The 19,582-nt window shown below is 49.2% G+C and overlaps 1 protein-coding gene across 3 annotated transcripts in view; it reads right to left on the bottom strand.

Moving 5' to 3' along the window:
* Nucleotides 1–19,582, bottom strand: part of DAAM1 (dishevelled associated activator of morphogenesis 1) — a 91,198-nt gene that overhangs the window by 49,534 nt on the left and 22,082 nt on the right. For all 3 annotated transcript variants that reach the window (XM_041459395.1, XM_041459396.1, XM_041459397.1), the window contains one exon: nucleotides 3,603–3,826. In XM_041459395.1, the coding sequence (XP_041315329.1) occupies nucleotides 3,603–3,785 (183 nt within the window). In that variant the 5' untranslated portion in view covers nucleotides 3,786–3,826. The remainder of the gene's footprint in view (nucleotides 1–3,602; nucleotides 3,827–19,582) is intronic.

The raw sequence follows: 19,582 nt of genomic DNA on the forward strand, positions 1-19,582 counted from the left end.
CCTGGGCAAGACAAGCGTTGAGGAATGTCTGGGGCAGCATCTCCTCTGAACCCATCCCTCCACCAGCAGGGATGCAGGCTGGGAGCAGGGTGTGGGATCAGGGAGAGGCAGAATCTTGTGCTTCAGGGGCAAGCAAAGTCACACCAGACTCAGCAGCTCCTCTGAACATCTAAGCTATGTCAGTAGCCACCAGAGCATCACTCATTCTGCAGGGATGGAGATGCCACTGTAACGAGAGCCAGAGAGAGGTCCTAGGTCATGCTGGGGCTCCTCCCATCCCCTCCAAACCAAGCCATCCCAGCCCCCTGCCTAGTGCACACCACCACACACACAGTGTTTCATTACAAGCCTCGGAGTGACAAGGAGTGTTAAGCAGATATAAAGGACATCAGTCATTCACCCATCTGGTGGAAAGTCTAGTTGCTGGGTGGAAAATAGAGAGGATTGTTATGGCAAGATCTACCATATGGCACCATTATGTGGAGCTTTGCAAGTGCTTTCTCTGAGTGTACAAGCAAGATTTCAGCCTTTGAAGAAATGCTGTATTGTTAGCCTGGACACGCAGGAGCCTCTTGAAAGAAGCTGCGGCAGATGGCACAGCTTTGTTCTCTTGGTTCGCAGGCAGGTCGTGCAACCCCAGATTTCCTCCTCTCTGGGGCACAGTGATCAGTGATCCTTCTGATGTGTCCTATGGGAGGCTCCTGAAAAATCCCTAAATCCAATGGATGCTGCCTGGCAGGTGCCACACCTCTGCAGGAGCCTGAGGAAGCAAACACTGCCTACCCGAGCTGGCAGGACACAGCGGTGCTGATGCACGGAAAGCTGCACAAAATCATAAAGCATTGTCCCAGCCAGAGGAGCTGCAAATCAGTAAATCCTGCTGAAATCCTCTGCTTTTGTTTGTGCCTCTCTGCCAGCACCTGCTCCTCCCTGGGTGGCTGAGCCTGGCCGGAGCCCCGGCAGGACAGGGGACAAAGAAAAGCCTTTCAGACAGGGCCGGTGCCCGCTTGAGCGACATCCCAACAATGCTCCAACAAAACCCATTCACACCACGCTGGGGAGAGGCAGAGAAAGGGAAAAGGTTCCTCTGGGAGGAAGCAGTGATCAGTCATTGACCACAACAACAACAACAACATCTGCATCTGCCCTGATCCAGGAAAAAGCCCCTGCCTGCTGCATACGGCTGGCTGGGACAGGGAGCATCATCCCTGAAGTCTGGGATGAAGAGCAGGCATTTCTTATTGCTGAAATTTGTGCCCAGGTGAAAAAAAAAAATCCTATTTCCCTGTAGTTCCTAATGCAACTAAGTGAAAAACACTTGCACAGACACAGAATAAACCCTAACCATTTATCTGTTCTATTTACCTATCCCAATTAAAATCCCAAGTGTCCATCTAACACAAAACAGGCCAAAAAAACAGACACTGGGAGAGCAGCCCAAGCCTTTAACTGACCTTGGAGTCACAGCTGCTCCACATCCCTCTGCAGCTCAGGCCCTCATCCTCTGCTGCTGGCATGGGACAATCACCAGTTTCTCACACTATGGATGTTTCCTGCCTCAGATCAACAAGGCACACTTAAAAACACACAAAGCTCATGGAATATTTTGCAGGATGGCTCCAAAAAGAAAGGGACTTTGCCCTTTGATGTAAGCAGCAGGCCGGGATCTGTGGAGCAGGGATCCCACTCTGTTGTTTGTCTGTGGGAGGATTGTCCATGCCTACTGCTGCAGTGTCCCCAAAGACACTCCCCATCCCAGGCCTGAAATCCTCCATCCCTCCCACTCTGATCCCTGATGCAAACAAGTGAAGTAAAAAAGTCAGGATAAAGATGCAAGGGAAGAGTTGGCAAAGGACCAACTCCAGCTGGCAAAGCCTCCAGATCCCCTCCAATCCCTTTAACTTCCCTCAACCCAATGGGCTGAGACAGCCAAGGACTTTGGAGGGAGCCTCAGTCCCACAGAGCAGGCACAAGCCATCCCACCCAGGAGGGCCAAGCACGATGGCATGGGGCTCCTGCAGGCGTGAAGACCAGCCCAGCACCTCTGAGTGCTTTCTCTGTCTCCCTTCCAAATGTTACACAGTGGGTTTGTACAGGAACAGTGGGATACTTTCCAAACCATTTAACTAATGCTGAAATTTAACACCCGACACCAACAGGTTACAGAGAGCAAGAAGGAGCCCTTGTAAGGACCGAGGGGGGATTTGCAACTGCACTCCCCTGAATGGGGATCTGCCTTCTTGTCCCCACAGGGCAGAGCCGGGCTTCCCCCTCCCTCCCACCCAGTACTGGATCTGCCTGATGGGTTTTTTGGGGAGCCAGGGGGTTGCAGCTGCTTGTGCAGGAGCACGGTGGGCACCCGCTGTCCCCCTCCCTGCATGGCTTCAGTCCCCAGGGAGTTCCTGCTGCCAGCACGCCCTGGAGCAGCAGCTGCCTCTGGGCCTTTTTCTCACCCTTGGCTGGGGAAAAATAACTAAAAATCTCCACAGCATGGAGAAGGGTTGGGGAGCAGAAGGGCCACACCAGGGTGTGCCCCAGGCTGGACTGGCTCCTGCCTTGCTGCACACACAGAGGTTCCCTGGGGCACTGCCACTGCATGAAGCACCTGGAGGAGTTTGGAAGATATGTTTTGAAAATCCTGGGATGACATGAGGTGCACAGGCTTGGTGAGGCTCCAGCAAATGAGCCTCCAGAGATGCCTCCTTCAGCCCAACAAGGCTCTGGCTGGGGCATGGGAAAAGTGATCCATGGGAAAGCATTTCCTCAGGAAAACTTGATTTGGCCAAGTTATCAGTAGAGAATAAATTGGGACAGAGACAGCCACTTCTCCTAAACAAACCCAACCTGAGCAGGAGAGTTCTGCTGCAGGGATACTTCATCCCCACTGTGCTGTGTTGGTGTCCTGGTCTGCCACACCCTTGGAGAAGGATGCCTTGGCAAAACCAGCTTTTATAATACAACCTGGAGCTTTCCTCTACCAAGAGGCCTGGCTCAACAGGTCCATGCTGCCTGGCATCTAATGGGATGTGCTGTACCTTGAGGTGTGACCAGTGTCACAATTCCCAGCTCCCTCTACACATCCAAGCACTGCAGGAAAACCTCATTTCACTGCTGAATGAACTCAAAGTAGAACACCATCCAAAATACCACACCAAAATGTTTTTGCTTAGAGGAAATTAAAGCTTTTTTTGGCTGTCAATTTTTTTCTTAATCCATGTTTTTCCAAGTTTTGGAATCAAGGGTTCCAAGAAACAATATCCTGACTTTCCAAACCTCAGTGCAGCCCACACCTGACAATTTCTGTGAAGCTGAGTGCCCAGCAAGTAAAGTCACTTTGCACCTATGGGGAACATGCTGTTTTACCAGCTTGGACCCAACCCCCTGCTATAAGAAATTAAGAGTTTCTAATGAGAGAGACCACCCAAAAATAGCAGGACTTCAGGGAGTAGCAGAGCTCAGGGTTCAGCAACAGCAGCCTCCCTTCATGCCAAAGTTTGCCTGGAAACTCAAACCCAAGGCTGGGGAGACTACAAAGAGGGGGTTGAGGGGAAAGAGGGAGAAACCCCAAAACTAACACTGAAATTAAGAAGTATCCTACTTACCACCAGCTCGGTGAACATGGCATCCAGCTCCTCCACGGGCGGCATGGGCAGCGAGGGCTCCATGGTCTGCAGGGCGAAGCTGCTGTCATTGCGCAGCCGGTACGTGATCTCGGGGTGGTCGCTGCTGCGGAAGCAGCAGAAGATGAAGGAGATCCCCCGGCCGCTCCTCTTCCTCGGGGCCATGGCCACAGTCCTCTGTGTCCCTCCCTCCTGGGCACTAGATCCTGCGGGGAAGAGAAGAGAGGAGGCTGGAGCAGCCGCCCCGCAGCGCTGCGCTCCCGTCCCGCGGTGGGAGGAGGAACCGAGCCACCCACGCGCTCGGCACGGAGGGGAAGAGCAGAGACAGTTTTCATGCCAAATATTTCTGCTCAGATTTGACGTTTACAGTCCTGGCAACCTTGACGACCACGCAAATTAAAAAGATGCATTTGCTTTGCCTCGTGCCAGAGCTGGCAGCCGCAGGGGTCACGCCACTGTCCCCGTGGGATGAGGAGTCTTGGGCTCCACCACTGTTGCCAATCCCAGCAAATCTGCACCAATCTCCCCATGCCACGGCAGCCAGGCCAGCCCCCTCATATCCACACCTCACATCCCTTCATGCCAGGGGTATGGAAAATTCAGGGAACTGCTGTCACAACGGCTGGATGTGCTTGGGACCACCAGGTCCCCACCATGGGTGATTCAGTCCTTGAAGGCCTCATGTGGCTCAGCGTGCCCCGAGCTACAGACAGCAGCAGAGCTGAAAAAATATCCTGCATGCTTCCCCCAACTCTTAAACGTGTCCCTAAACATCCACCAGCAACCCCCTGTACGGCGGCTCTTTTTCATGGAACGTTTTGCTTGGCTTTAATTAGATAAACCTTACTTACAGCTCCAGTAAATATTTACAAGAGGCGATTTCAGCTGATAAAAATCACACGGTGCCAGTAGCTCAGATTTTCCTAAGCAGTGCTGACGTCGGGCATCGCTCACCCCGGTGGCTGCTTGGGTTTTGCTGATTTCTGAAACTCTGGATGGGAGCAAAGCTCAGGGCAGGAACCGTGTGCCCTGCCTGCCTAATGACAGCAAGGATCAGGCAAAAGCTGCCCCAAAATTGGGACTCTTAAGTCAGCAACACAAGAGGAGAGTCACCTATGAGGAATGAGGAGTGTGGAGAAACACTCTAATGAGAAAAATCAACCAGCAAAGTAGGGAATTTTTGAAAGCCTAAACATTTGTCTTACAAAGTTACACACCCACATATTTTATCTCTGCGAAACAAGACATTGAGATGTTAAGAAACTGGACAAACAGCCAAGGTTGAAATATGGATGACTCAGATTTATTAACAAAGCTATGAAGAGATTCGGGGAAAAAAAGGTCAGCATTTGGAAAGGAGTGTCTGATCTCCCTGGAGCCTGCCATTCCCTCCAACTATGGATTTATACAGCAGAATAAACAGCTGCTGTGCCCTGTGGAGAGCCAGGGCTTGGGTCAGACCCAAGGTCAGACCCTGCACCACCACAGCATGGCAAACACTACCCTCTAAAAGCAGGGAGATTGCAGAAAATTCAAGCTCTACCCACAGTCCTTTAACAGAGGATTTGACCCTTGAAATGATCTTGATGGCACGTTTCTAGCACATGGTGTAATCATCTGCTGAACCGCGAACGATGGGAAACAGCTATTGGATCTTCACGCAGGATAACCCCAGGCTGTGCAATTGCTCTGTGCCCAGCCTGGAGAGTCCCCCCACCCCTTCCTGAAGGGCCCCAAATCTCATTTCACATTTTTACATCTTGGATTTAGAAATATGCAGCCGCTGGAGGAATTTCAGCTGCCATGAAAGCTCTCTCATCACGGCTCCCCGGCAGCCAGCACCGCAGCAAATCCATTAGCTGCCTGCTGGCATCCCCTTGGTGTCAGCAGGGTTTGGGGACCTGCTGCAGAGCTTGTCTCCTAAAGAAGGGAGGGAAACAAAAAGCCAAAGGCACACGGATTTCTGTCCACACTGCAGGTTTGGGTTTTAAAGGGCCACGAGGAGCAGGGTGCAAAGGGAGATGCTGGTGGCTGCTCAGCGCTTTGTGCCCAGCACAGGAGCTCTGTTCCAACCTACATTGGGTTCTCATTTTGCCAACTTTGGTCACTTAGTCATTCCAAGTCCGTGGGTACAGCCACACCAGTCTCAAAGCAGCATCTGATCTTGATCCTGCTCCAGGAGCTGGTGTGGAGCAAACAGACCCAACTCTTCCACAGGGCATTTTCCATCCCTTTTCAACACCATGTCAGCCTCGTCCTTGAAACCTGCTGCTACATACAAGCTCTGACTTGGGCTTACAAAAATGTGTGGAAAGCTTTTATCAGAACAACACCTGCTCTTCAGAGATACGCACTCCTGACAATGTTTTATGAGGAGTCTGAATGACAGACCAAAAGCCAAGGTTTTATTTTGGGGTTTAAAGCAGACAGCCATGCAGCAACCAAGACAAGGTACTTTTGAGCTGCTTCCAGCTCTGGAGCTGCTGAGGTTCCTCATTTTCATCTATAAACAATTTAAAAAACCAAACCACCCTATAATGTAGACTGAGTGGGCTGTAGGTTATTAGCAACCAAGGCTAAAGAAAGGTTAGGGAGAGAATATGTTAGCTACCAGGCAAATAGCATTAAACCTTCAGAAGGCTGATGAATATTCATTGACATGATGGATCAAAATCAAAACACAGCTCCCTGGCAGGTCGTTGGGAGCTGCAGACAGCACAGCTTGCATCGTCAGAACAAAGTCCAGCTACACAGCCTCCTCCTCCCCTGCAAATCCTGCAGAAATTGGTTATTCAAGAAGAAAAAGCAGCAGCCCCGGGCAATCTGGAGGCTTGTGTTAAGGAGAACAGAAGGGACAAGTTCTACGCCGCATCATATGTTAAGTGTCCTGCTCCCACCTCCTGCTTGTACCTTTGACTGCTAATTAGATCAATAAATTTAAGTCAGATTGTGATCTGATGGTGCCTTCTGGCCTCTACTATTGAGCGGACCAGAATAAATTAAGCTTAATTGCCCCTGTATGAACACGGCCAGGGATGATAGGTTGGGAAGGGTCACTGAGGGAACTTGTAGCCAAGCCCAAATCTCAAGGCAGGACTGATGGGGCCGAATCACCCCCAAACAACTGTTTTCACAGAAACAAGGGTGAAAATGTCTGTGTGATGGGCTCAAACTGGAAACCCAGACTGAAGAGAAGGAGGAGAAAGAGCTCATGTGTGTGACCAGGATGGACAGGACGGATGGAGGCCACCCTGCTCAGTGATACCCAGAGACAGGAGTTTAGTTCTTCCCAGCCCTAAAAAGAAAAGCATCAAGCGTGCATCGCCCTGAGCAGTGTTCAAATTAAATCAGTCATTAGGAGAAAATTGGACCCTGGTGTCGCTTCCGCCTTTGCTTTAAGGAAAGGAGAGCAGCAATTACCACTTGCATATTCACCAGCCTCCTCAGCAAGCTAAATTAAACTTCGTGGAGCAACGAGCTGCCAAAGCCTGTCTGTGACCGATGCCCCAACCAGCTGGTTGGGAGCCAGCACCGGTATTGCAGCATTGCGGTCTGCAGCCTAAAAATACCCAACAAGGGCACAAACACATGCAAAGGAGAGCGCACGCTCCCCTTCACACCCGCCTCCTCCAAACCCACCCAGGAGCCAGGAGCTAAATCTTCAAACATGAATATTAGCTGGTTGTTTTCCTGGCTCCCCTCCCAAAATGAGGATGCAAGATGCTGAGTGAGCTCTGTCTCTGAATGTGGAGCTTTATTCCAGGGCGCTGCACAAGGAGGGAGTGGTTTTGGTGTAACAGCGCTCACTGACCGTCTCTGCCGTGTCCTCACCTATTTCAGCATCTTGGGCCATGCCAAACTTTGACTGCCTTTACTCTGCAAGAGCTTCAGCACAGCCTGGGATGCTCCCAAACGATGGAAATATTCCAACTCTCATCCATCACTGCGAAGTGAGTCCTTGGCTGGTGATGGTTGGGCGGCACTTGGCTCCAGCAAGGACTTTAGGAAGACACCATCATTGTCACCAAGTGTTAGAGCCAGGTGTCCTGCACCCTTTTCTCAGCTCTTAGAAAGCAGGAATTTGGCATTCCACACAGTGCACCCTATAGTTGTCCCACCCCACCACTGAGCAATGCTCATCCTCCCCTGGGGTTTCTCCCCACGAATTCAACACCCAGAGCAGGGCACAGTGCAAGATACCTTGCACCATTTCTCTAAAGAAACAATTCCAGACAATTTTTCCTCCTGTGAAAGTCACATCCAGACCTCCACAGCAATAAAAACTGGATGCTCTCACGGCATTTTTCACATCAGTTGTACATTTGCAGCATTCCCTGAGAAGCACTAAAGCCTTCCCAGGCACGTTTTGATTTTTCACCTTACACACTCAAGACAATCAGCACCTTCCTTGGCTCCACTCAGTAGCCCAACCTCTTCTTGGGTTTGGTTCTGATTGTGAGCCCACCAAAGTGTGTTCATGGTACTCTGCCCATCCAAAAGGCAGCAGCACATCCCTCTCAAGAGAGAGAAGTGCTCCTCCATTTCAAATTTGCAGCAACCGTGCAAATGAAAATGTGCAATAGTGCATGAAAACACTTTTTACTGAGGGGGGAGGTCTAAATATTATTCAGTTTTAAAAATATAAGGTTTGACATTGAGCTCTTGCATGGATGAAATGCTCAGAAATAGGATTGTCTTCCCCTGAGCAGGAATCACCTCCCCTCCAAGACAGAAGCTTAAAGGATCTGAGCCCATTACCAGCACCTCCACTGTGCTGAGCATGGTGCTGGTATCCCCAGCACAGCTGCTCCTGTTTAAAGCAACCAGAATGATTTTTTTGGCCACAAACTCTCATGCTGGTTTCCAAAACTCCCTTTCTCTAGTGTAGAGCTGTTTTCAGGCACAGGCTGTACAGGGGAGCAATGTTTGTGTTTGGTGGAAATCAGTGCATGTCATCAGGAAGGGGCAAAAAGCCCAACACATTCAGCTAAAAGGCTTTAAACCATTGATTGCCTTTTCTCCACCCATCTACTCAGAACAGCAGCCCAAAAGGGATGGGAATAGGGCCCTTTCCATGATGCAGCTGCCAGGAGGAACCTGACTCATCACTAGTGCATCACAAGAGCTGTGATTCTCAGCACATGCAAAATCTCAAAGGCTCGGGTTTCATGGATTTATAAATACGCCTGCCAAATCCTGAATTACCCCCAATCCTCTTTCCTCATCCCAGAAATCCTATTATACTCTATGAACCCAACAAAATGAGTGTTTTTTATCTCCATACCTTGCCTGGGTACGTGGTACCTGAAGGCCACCAGCACACTGCCCCCGATGCCATGAGGAGGTGGCTGCAGCCACAGGCTCTCTGCTCACTCCAGCAAAGCCCCATCTGCCAGCATCATCAAAAACCCAGCGCTTGCCTAAAATGTGTCACCTCCTCTTTCTATTTTTTCCTTTTATTGTGCCATTTGTCACATCCTGAAGCATACATCTGGGCCTGCTGTCTCGCAAGAAAACATTTCACTCAGCTCAAGGGCAGATGAGCTTCGGGGGCTTGATGGCCACATCCAGGGTGCAGCAAGAAGAATTAGACCAATTTTTTTACAAAGCCAGTGAGGGAAAGGCATAGCTTCATGAATTTGTAACACTCCAGAAAAGCCCTCCTTTTTCCACTTTAAACTTACACTTATCAAAAGTGCTGGGAGAGAATTTTTGTTTGTGTCTGCACGGGGCTCCCACCTGGAGGTGTTGATGCTATTCAGGGAAAAGAGCAACAACCTCCACGGTGCTGTGAGAGTGCCATGGCCTGGCTTGCCTGTCACCTCTCCAGCACACGAGAGAGGTCCCTGCCAAGGGAAGCACACACTGCTGACTCTGTAATCCACTTTCCAGGGGAAGAGCGTGGAGCACAGCAGGGTGAGACGGGATCTGCCTTAACGCTCTCCAGCTGAAATCAATCCTCGGAGCAGCGCTGCTCGCTTTGGCAAGCCAGCCAAAATCTGGAGCAGGGGATGGCTGATGGTGGGCTGCAGGATATTCATGCCAGGCCATGGAGACAAGCTTGGATCCAAGGAGAAGCTGAGGGCTTGCAGCATCCATCAGGAGCTGGTCCAGGGAGCCCAACGCAGCCCTTGATCCCCTGTGGTGCACGGCTGGGTGCACACATTAATCCAACCAGGAAAGATGCTGCTGCAGCAAAACTTTGTTTTGTTTTTGAGGATTAAAAACCAAACCTTGCTGGAAGTTTCCCAGCCATCTAGATGGTGGGCAGCACAGTAACACTGGAGGTCACAAGTTCTCCACTAAAAGGGTAAATTCCATCAGTGACAAGCTGAGATCTTCCAACCCACTACAGACCAGTTCTTACAGGAGCTCCAGCAAATCAGCTCAGGCAAATACCATTTATTTCAGGAACAAGGACAACAACATGGGAGCCACAGACAAGACCCAGTTTGCAAACCTATATAAATATATATATTTCTTTATATTCACCAGGGTGAATGAATGACCCAATTTTACAGACACACACATCCCATTTTCCCAGAAACCAGGTGGATTCGTGATCCTCTTTTCACAGAATCAAACCAAGAAAAGTGGGGTGGGCTGGCACCGGTGAGAGAAAGAAACACTTTTCAAGTCACATATTGCTCCCTTAAATGTACTCTGTGATTTGCATCCTGAAACCCAGGCACAACACTTATCCAAGCCCAAGAGACTTTCCAGGAAGGCAGAGGGAAGCAGAGCTGGCTCTCCAGGAAGGATGCTGGGGCATTCCCCTGACCTCCCTGTGTCCCAGCTCAGTTCTAAAAGGCAGCACAGAAAAAAAAACCAAAAAACCCAGCAGAAAGGAAAGCAGAAAGGCTCCCCTCACCCCGCTCTTGTTTTGGGGCAGCAGCTGTCAGTGCTGCATTGTGCTGGGGCTCAGAGGGGCAGACACAGCCCTTTCAGAGCCCAGGTTACGTGCAGGGAGGGATTAGCACCCACCCGAGGCTCTCCTGAAAGCCTGAAGCCTTGCAGGGAAGAGCCTCCCAGAATTTCTCCTGTGCCATTTGAACTGGTCTCTCAGGCAGCCTCTGGGAGTGTCTGGGCTGGGTGATGCCCAGCCTTGTCCAGGCAGCCCCCAAGGACAAAACCATGTAAGAGAGAGAGGGATGCAAGACTCCCTGGGCAGCTCAGGGGGCTCCAACAGCCTCACTGAGCATCCCAGGGTGAGCATCCTCTTCCATCCTGGCTCCATCCCTGTCACCCAGCACAAGCACAAGCACCAATCCAGCCTCACTCCCTTTCCACTGCTGGTTTTGGCCCCAGCTGGGAGAAAACTGCTCATTCAAAGCACACCACACCTCCAGAAGGTGCTAATACCAGCTCCAAAGCCCAGCCCAGATATCACAAGTTCTGACTACTCCCTTTGACGATGCAAATGCTGTTAATACAAACTCAGCAGCCTGGCAAGGAGAGAGGAGCTGCATTTCCCACTGGAGGAGGATATTTGTTTGCCAATTAGCCTTTTCCTGGAGAACAACAGTTCAATCAACAATCTTCCTTTATTTTAATGCTTCCCTGCTCCTCCAATGAATATTTGGGCAGTGCCTGTGATTTATTGTATGCAAACCCTCACTGCTGAGCTTTCCATTTCGCTGCTCCCCGTATTTCAGCAGTAATCCCTGGGGAGAGACTGGCTGAAGGCAGGCAGGTTTTCTTCCTCTTTTAAAGCCTCTTAATTTGGCTGCACAAAGTGGAGTTTCCAAGTTTCTCAGCAGCAGATGCTTCCAGTCCATCAGCACAGCAACATCTGCCATGGGGCCACCATCAGGACAAGGCAACAAGGAGCTACTGGCTAAGTCCCAGAGGGCTTTTTTTGGGTGGTGTTTGGAGATTTTTAGCAATACCCATGCTTTAGGTGAGGCTACTGGAACCACAGGTGTTCAGGCATTTTGTGGTGTGGAGCAAGCTGTTTTCTTTCTCTCTCAAAATGGAAACTGGATGAAGGCTGCTGTAAACAGGAGTCCTTCCCAGCAGGGACCCTGATGGCTAAATATCATTAAACTTCAAGATACCATTAAACCCATAGTACTGAAGTTGCCCAGAGCAAACAAAACACACTTGTCAGATCTCTCAGCTGGCCTACCCATCTGCAATGCTGATTTTCTTTTAAAGGTTTTTAAATTCTGATGTTAATCCAGAGTGATTTTCCCCCCTGAAGTACAAACCCGGGGTTGAGAATTCCTTGATAAATATGTCTAATGGCAGAAAAGGCCCCCTGGCCACTTTCCTTCCAGTATGACACTAATACCTCCCTGTGCTCCAGGAGATGAACACCAAAAAACAATGCACATGAGCTCACATCAGGCACAACGTGATCCCAACAGCTCCCACCCAGCCTGGGAATTAACAGCAACTTTTATCACATTTCACTGAAATACTGTTTGCATTTAAACAAAAGAAAAAAAAAATCAGGCGAGCACAGCAAGTGATTAATTGGATGGCTTGGTCATACTTATTTTATGTGGCTACAACACAATGTAGCTTATGGCAAAAGCCCTGCTTTGACCAGGATGGATCTGCACCATCCCCAGCCACAGGGCAGCAGGACTCGATTTTCCAGGACAGCTGCTCAAATCCACCACCTGCAACTCAGAGGACCTGTCTTAATGGGGGCACGTGGTTTTAATTGCCTAATTATCCAGCTTCTGACAGAGGGAAGGGAGCCTTCCACACATGGCTGCTGGGGATGGACCAAAGGAAGGCTCCTCTTCTCCTGCTGGAGCATCCAGAGGGGAATGTCAGTCCAGTGGAGGTCCCAAGGGGATGCATTTAAAAATCAATAGAGGCTATTTTAATGCCTAATCCAGGAAAGTATCAGCATCAGCAGTGTCAATACAAACCGAATTTAAACACACTGAGTACATGCACAGGATTGTTAGTTTTTCCTCTGTGCATTGATTTAACCAAATCTGGTTTTCCCCAGAGAGTCTGGAGTTCAAACAAGGCATCCACAGCATCTCTAGTGCTTCAGGCAGCCTGCCTGCCTTCATCTCTATATACTGCTCAAAAAATGAGCCTCTCCACCCCACCTGAGCAAACATTTCAGCGAGGAAACCCCCTGGAGGAGCAATATCACAGCAACAATGGTCACATCCCTGCCAGGGCTACATATGGGAGTGGATTTCTCTTCTTTGCAGGTTTTCACACTGCACCCAGCACAAATTGCAACACAAGCTTCCCACCCCTGTAGATATCTATACAATCATCTCCCTTTCAATTTAAAAAAATAAAAAGCCTAGCAATTGCAAATAACCACTTTGAAAAAGTGACCCAAGGGGCTCCTGAGAGGCTCAGACACCCTGAGAGAACATAACTATGTTTGATTTTTTTTAAATTTAATCGCATCTGCAGCAGGAGGCAGACTGGGTGTTGATATGTCTGGGACTCACCACACTTCAGACTTGCCCACGAGCACAGATGCACCTTCCCCAAGGCCACTGCAGGCATGGTGTGGGCTCAGAGAGCCACAGGGGGGGCTCAGAGAGCCACAGTGTCACCCACTCCTGCTGGCACCAAATTCTGACACCCAGCCACTGCTCTCTGCAGAGATGCTCCCACACCTCCCCTTCACCCCTCTCGCCTTCCCCAAACCAGTGCTGCCCCTCCCCACGCTGGTTGTGGCTGGAATGCTTGGTTTTCTTTGGGTTTGTGCTGGAAACTGTTTTGCTAATTCGGAGATGTTTGAGTTACTGCTCTGCAGGGCTGGCACAGAGTCAAGGTCTGCCCTGCTCCTCACCTCACACCACCCGAGAGGAGGCTGGGGGTGCACAAGGAGCTGGGAGGGGACACAGCCAGGACAGCTGTCCCCAGCTGGCCAAAGGGTATTCCAGAGTCATGCTCAGCACGTAAAACTTGGAGTGATGGCATTTTTACCTCTCCCCATCAACACCAGTCTGGTTCACCCACAATGCAAACCCATGGAGAGCTTCACACTTTAAAGAGGTGAGTCCTGGGCATGGTGGGTCTGGCAGAGCTCTTCACAGCTGGGGAAGGCTTCAGGTGCTCTGGTGACCAGTGACTTGTGGCATTCCCTCAAAGCTCCCCTCCTTTCACAGCTTCAGGGCAATGCATTTGACTGACACCAGGTCTGCCCGGCTCTGCAGTGGGAGAATACATCCCCAACACCCTGAAACACTCTCCCATTCCTTCAGCAGCTCTTGAAACAGCTCTATCAGCAAAAGTGGCAATGGAGTTGGCTGTAGAGGACACTCAGGGGGGCAGCTTTGCCTTCACCAGAATGTCAGGTCTTCCAGCACAGCCCAGACAACACCATGGATAACAAAGTGGGACCCAGAAAGTCTAACCAGGACTGAAACCCATGACTCCATCTCAAACCCTCTCCTAGAACAAACAGCCTGCAGGCTCACTGCCCAGACACTGCCCTAAACATTGAAAAACATTTTCCCCTCCTTTGTCTGACCTCTGCATCCCATTGCCCCAAACTAACATTGCAGTCTGGATGGCCCAAAGACATGGTAATGACATAATGCAAAGAGAGACTGACCCTCAGATCATCCACAATCTTCTGACTGTCCACAGGGGAAGGAAATTAAATGGCTTTTGGATAATAAATCTTTGCGGTATTTTCCAGCACAAGACCTGTAACATTGAAGTGAAAGCTTGAAGAAGCTGCAAATTGGATTTAGACACCTGAAAATTCCAGTTTCACTCCACTACTGCCAGAGTTGTCACAGAAAGAGAGAAAGCACCCTGAAATAATTGCCTCTCCAGGCAAAAAACTTTCCAAATGCCCTTAATGCAGATTTGTAGAGCTGGCAAGAGCTGCCCATCCATCCCCATGGACTGCAACATGAGCCTTGAGAGCAGGCAGAGAGGAGAAAAAGCATCTTCCAGGCTATCACAGGCATTTTTTTTCCCAGCTGAGTGCCTGGTGAGAAGAGCAACCCATGCATCAACAGGAAGGAGCACTTGACACATGCCAGCACTTTCTAAATTCACTTTCAGGAGATTTACCAACACGTCCTATGGAAAAGGAGAAAAGGAATGTGTGCTATGCAAATCCAGCCTCAGACTGCTCCCTGCCTAATCTAGCTTTAGATTCAAATGCTTATTACCATGGCATCTAATCGGGTCATGTGTAATAGACAGGTTTCCTTTGGGCTCCCAGGACTTCAGCTGTGCTCTTACTAAGGCACTGAATGGAGACAGAAAAAAGGAAACAAAGAGGGGGAAAAAAAACCCCAACACTGCAAAGAATTCCGGTTTTGGTGGAAACCAGGCCTGGAAAGAAGCATTGACACCTACCAGTAAAAGCCAGGCTGATATGCAAACATTTGGCAGCTCACCAAGAACATACTGAATGTCAAATCCTGTTTGCACCCCATCATATTCCTGCAGGGAAGTGGTGGTAGCTGGTCTTTTCTTTCAGGGTCTCTCCCTTCCCCCTGAGACAAGGTGATGAAATGATCTCACACCCACGGAGGACCCACCTATCAGCAGCACCAAGCCCAGCTGGTCACACCAAAACCCCCAGACTACCTTAGAGATGCCCTGAGCACCCACACCAGCACCTCCAGAGCCTGGGTAACTTGTGCCAACCAGGAGCTGAGTTTAGGGAGGAAGGGGGTACATCACTGCATTAGGGTCTGCAGCAGGACACAGTGACCATGGGAATGTCATTCCCAGAGGCAACCATCACCCCGTTTGCTGGCACACAGCTCTGGCCACAGTAACCTCTGGCCTAATCAGCACCAGGCCAAATGCTTCATTTAACTTCTGAGTTTGTGAAATTTGCTCTGCTCAAACCAGTCCTGGCATCTCCAGGACACAACCCACAACCTCTTACCTCCACCATGCAGCTGCAGCTCAGCCCAGAGCACCAGAAACAACCCAGAGGCAGGGAGGGACACAGGATTCCCCACGCAGGCTTCTCCTCTCCATCTGCTGCTCACCTGCCAGACTGTGCTTTCCTCAGATACAGCATGGTGAGGTTTCCAACAGCATGGTCCAGCTCCCACCTCCAGGATGCTGAATCCCAGCAGCATGGCCTCCCCTGCCTCCACAGTGCCAAACTGCACGTGGACTGGCAACCAGCTCCAGCAAAAAGTCAAGACACCCAAATGCTGCTACCAATTCCTGAAGACCCTACAAGACAGTGCTGACCCTGTTATGCTAGCAAAACTACATTTGGTGGGGTGAGCAGCACTAGGAACACCAACATGAATGGAAAGATTTCCTCCTGTGAATCTCAGCAACATAAGCCACTTTTAGAGTGAGGCTGCAGGATGAACTTACATTTATTAGACATCAGAGAATTCACAGAGGTGAACATCCCCCCTGGCAACACCTACATGTCTGCACAGAGAGCTGCAGCGTGGGCTCTCTGCTGTCTCATAACATGGCAAATCCAACTAAAGCACTCTTTATGGCTTGGATGTTCATAACATTTATGTGTATTCCCTGGCGTCTAGTACAGGCTGAGGTTTCATTGCATCCCTTAATAAAAAACCTCTGTAACACCCTTCTCAACTTGATGGCTGTTTTGACCAAAATTGCTGCAGCCCCACAAATCTGAGATGAAAAACCAATCTGAAAGAAAGGACAAAACCAGGCAGTGGACTTAATGAATTGTCAGTGGTGGAAGGAGGAGCAGATGGACAGACCGACTTTAAAGCTTTTCTTCATTAGGAAATTTAACTAAAATCATGGGTTAGCTTTCAACAATGCATGTTATTACTGAGCAGAGTGAGGCAGCTGATATTCTGCCACTCAGGCACATGTTTCTCTGTGCTGCATCATTTACTGAATTAATAATCAAATGCTTTGAAAAGAGAAGAAAAAAAACCCCAGAGAAACTGGAGGCTGCAGCTCTCAGTGTTCTCAGCCTGCTCAAAGACCAAGCCAGGTTCACCAGTGCCTGCACTGCTGCCTGCCTGTGCTGGTGTCTGGCCAGGCTCTCCCTCCAGCACCTCCCCAGCTCACAGCTGCACCTGGAACTGGTCTGGGGGACTTTTTCCTTACTCCTGTAGCCAAAACAACCAGCAGGGATGGTTAAACCAGGTGGAAAGACCCCTGTTTCCATGCAGCCTGGCCTGGGGCACAGAAGGAAGAAACTTTGTGAGACTCCCTGCCCGAGGACACAGACGGAGGATTTTATGGAGGAGCCCTTCCCAGCACCAAAGGAGCCATGCAAACAGTATTTACCAGGTTACAGGTTCTAAATACCCCAGCAAAGTCATGCTCACTTGTGAAGCAAGAAAGAAAAATTCACATTCCTGTATTTACAGCCACTGCCACTTCTACAGCAGTATCCAGGACAGGGTCATTCCCAGTGATGACAGTGAGGAAGTCCTAGTGAAGAGATCCATGGCAGAGACTCATGGATAGCTCACACACAAGTGAAAAAATACTTCCAAGCCTCAGAAGCCGCATTGCTGGAGCTGTGGATAACACTCAGGCAGAGAGCATGGTTTGCTTGTGATAAGCCAGGATGACAACCCAGTGGAAATGTAAAAATAATTTAATGAATAAGTATATTTAGATTTATAATCCCACAGCAGCTTTATTTATAGAGATGCCAATCACTTTTACACAGATATAAAATTGGCTGGCAGAATGCCTTAGACTATATCCAGAAACCCATCTGTAACAAATCTAAGCTGTGATATCCCTGCATACACTTGGCCAAACAATAACGCTGATGCCAGTCATCTTCACTTTAAATGTGCAGATGGGCCAAGGGGGGCTCGCCAAGCCTTCCCCACAGCCAAAAATGGATGAATTCCCCTATCACCTACTGTTAACTGGTTGGGGAAAGGACCAGATGAAGGAAAACCAGTCACCATCTGGGCTGTGTGGATTGCAACACCAGCTAAATGCTGGCTGGAGAACAAGCCTGCATGCAGCTGGCTACAGGTGAACTCTTTCAGAGCCTTCCATCACTGAAGTGGGGAGCTGTAAGCAAGGTGAAAAACCCCATGGAGCTCTGTAGCACCTTTAAAAGGTGGGGGCATTAAAGTGGGGCTCTTGGGTATGTTGGTTTTTTTTATTTTTTATTCATTGTTCAAGACACAAAGCTGAGGCAGAGGAAGATGCAGGAGAAATTAACTGGAAGTCATCACTTGGCTCAATGTCAAAGCAGATGAGGATTTCTAGTCATCCTTGCCCAGGATCTTACAACTTTATCCAAGCCTGCAGATGTCAAGGGGAGAGGCTGCTGTGGATTTCCACAGGGCTGGTGACCACCTGGAGAACTGAAAAGTCACAACTAATTCACAAGAAACAAAGAAAAACCTGCTCTTGATCCCAGTGGGACTTCTGGGGACTGGTTGTCTCAGGAATGGGGCAAAACAGGGATGGCTCCATGTCAAATACAGACTGTGGGTAACTGCAATTCATCCATAAGGGTTTCAGAATATTGGCGAATGCCAAGGTGGAAAAGGTTACTCTGGAATATTACTTTGAATAGCTCTGGGAACAAACCCAGCATTAATTTTCAACAATTATTCAGCAAATGATTTGAATAAACTGAGGAAGGCTCGTGCACACATACTGACAGCATTATTTGGTAGATTTTTGCTTCTGCTCCTGAGATAATTTATGACAAAACAACTTCCAGTAAAGATGATCACTTTCCAGACCAATGAACGTATTCAACTGCACTTGGGGACAAGGCAACCTCTCAAGATCCCTTCCAACACAATTTTAGTACCATTTTACACCACAAACTATTTTCACACTGGCATTTGCTCTGATTTATCCCTGGAAATAAGTTTGTCCAAAAGAAAAACTGATGGAAAGAAAAAAAACAGAAACCCAACAGCACTTTTCTCGCTCAAGGACAAAGCAAAATAAAACAACCAAGCACAGAGCTAAGGCATCCTCGATCCAAATGTTTTCCAAAACATTTCCAAATGTTTCTCAAAGCTCCCAGATGAAGCTTTCATAACTAGGCTGCAACCCCTCCAAAGCCTGGGGCATTAAGCATGGCATCATGTTGTGTTGCAGCAGGGACACCAAGGAAATGGCTGGTGGTGACTTTGCCAATGACACATGTGCCAAAACACAGAGAAAACACAGTGTTTCAAGGAAAAACTGCCTCGGCTTCCTCCACAGGGCATATTGACAGAGGAGCTTGATTGATGCTTCCAGGGCTTCCAGGATCAGTCAGTCCCTCTCTGCTGAGCACTGGTGAGGCCACACCTCAAGTGCTGGGTCCAGTTCTGGGCCCCTCACAACAAGAGGGACATTAAGGTGTCCAGGGAAGGGAAGGGAGCTGGAGAGGGTCTAGAGAACAACTCTGATGAGGATCAGCTGTGGGGGCTCAGCCTGGAGAAAAGGAGGCTCAGGGGGGACCTTGTGACTCTACAACTCCCTGGCAGCAGGGGACAGCCAGGTGGGGCTCAGGCTCTGCTCCCAGGGAACAGGGACAGGACAAAAGGACACGGCCTCAAACTGCGTCAGGAGAGGTTCAGGTTGGACATCAGGAAGAATTTCTTCACTGAAAGGGCTGTTAATCATTAGGACAGAGTGCCCAGGGCGGTGCTGGAGTCACTATCCCTAGAGGTGTTCAAGGAACAACCGCACGTGGCACTCAGTGCTGTGGTTTGGTTGACAAGGTGGTGTTTGATCAAAGACTGGACTCATTGATCTTTTCAACTGGACTTTTCCAACTGTAATGATTCTATAAATACATGTGGCCAGATGGCCTCACCTTCTCGGCAGGCTTTTGAGTTTATTCCAAGCAAAATAGGAAGATCCTTCCCTGCCTCTCTTTTTGAATTACAAACAAAGAATTCAATAAAATAGTTTTTAAAAAAGTTTGAAACCTACTTATGGAATGGTATGGAGAGAAAACTGTACATTTTCTACACTCAAGCTAAAAATTCTGAAGTTCTGTCCACACACCATCAAATGTTTATGGTTATTACACAGAGAAAACAGAGACAGTTGTGGGA

Source organism: Pyrgilauda ruficollis, unplaced genomic scaffold (assembly GCF_017590135.1).
Source record: "Pyrgilauda ruficollis isolate IOZ18807 unplaced genomic scaffold, ASM1759013v1 scaffold135, whole genome shotgun sequence".
In the NCBI taxonomy this organism is placed as follows: domain Eukaryota; kingdom Metazoa; phylum Chordata; class Aves; order Passeriformes; family Passeridae; genus Pyrgilauda; species Pyrgilauda ruficollis.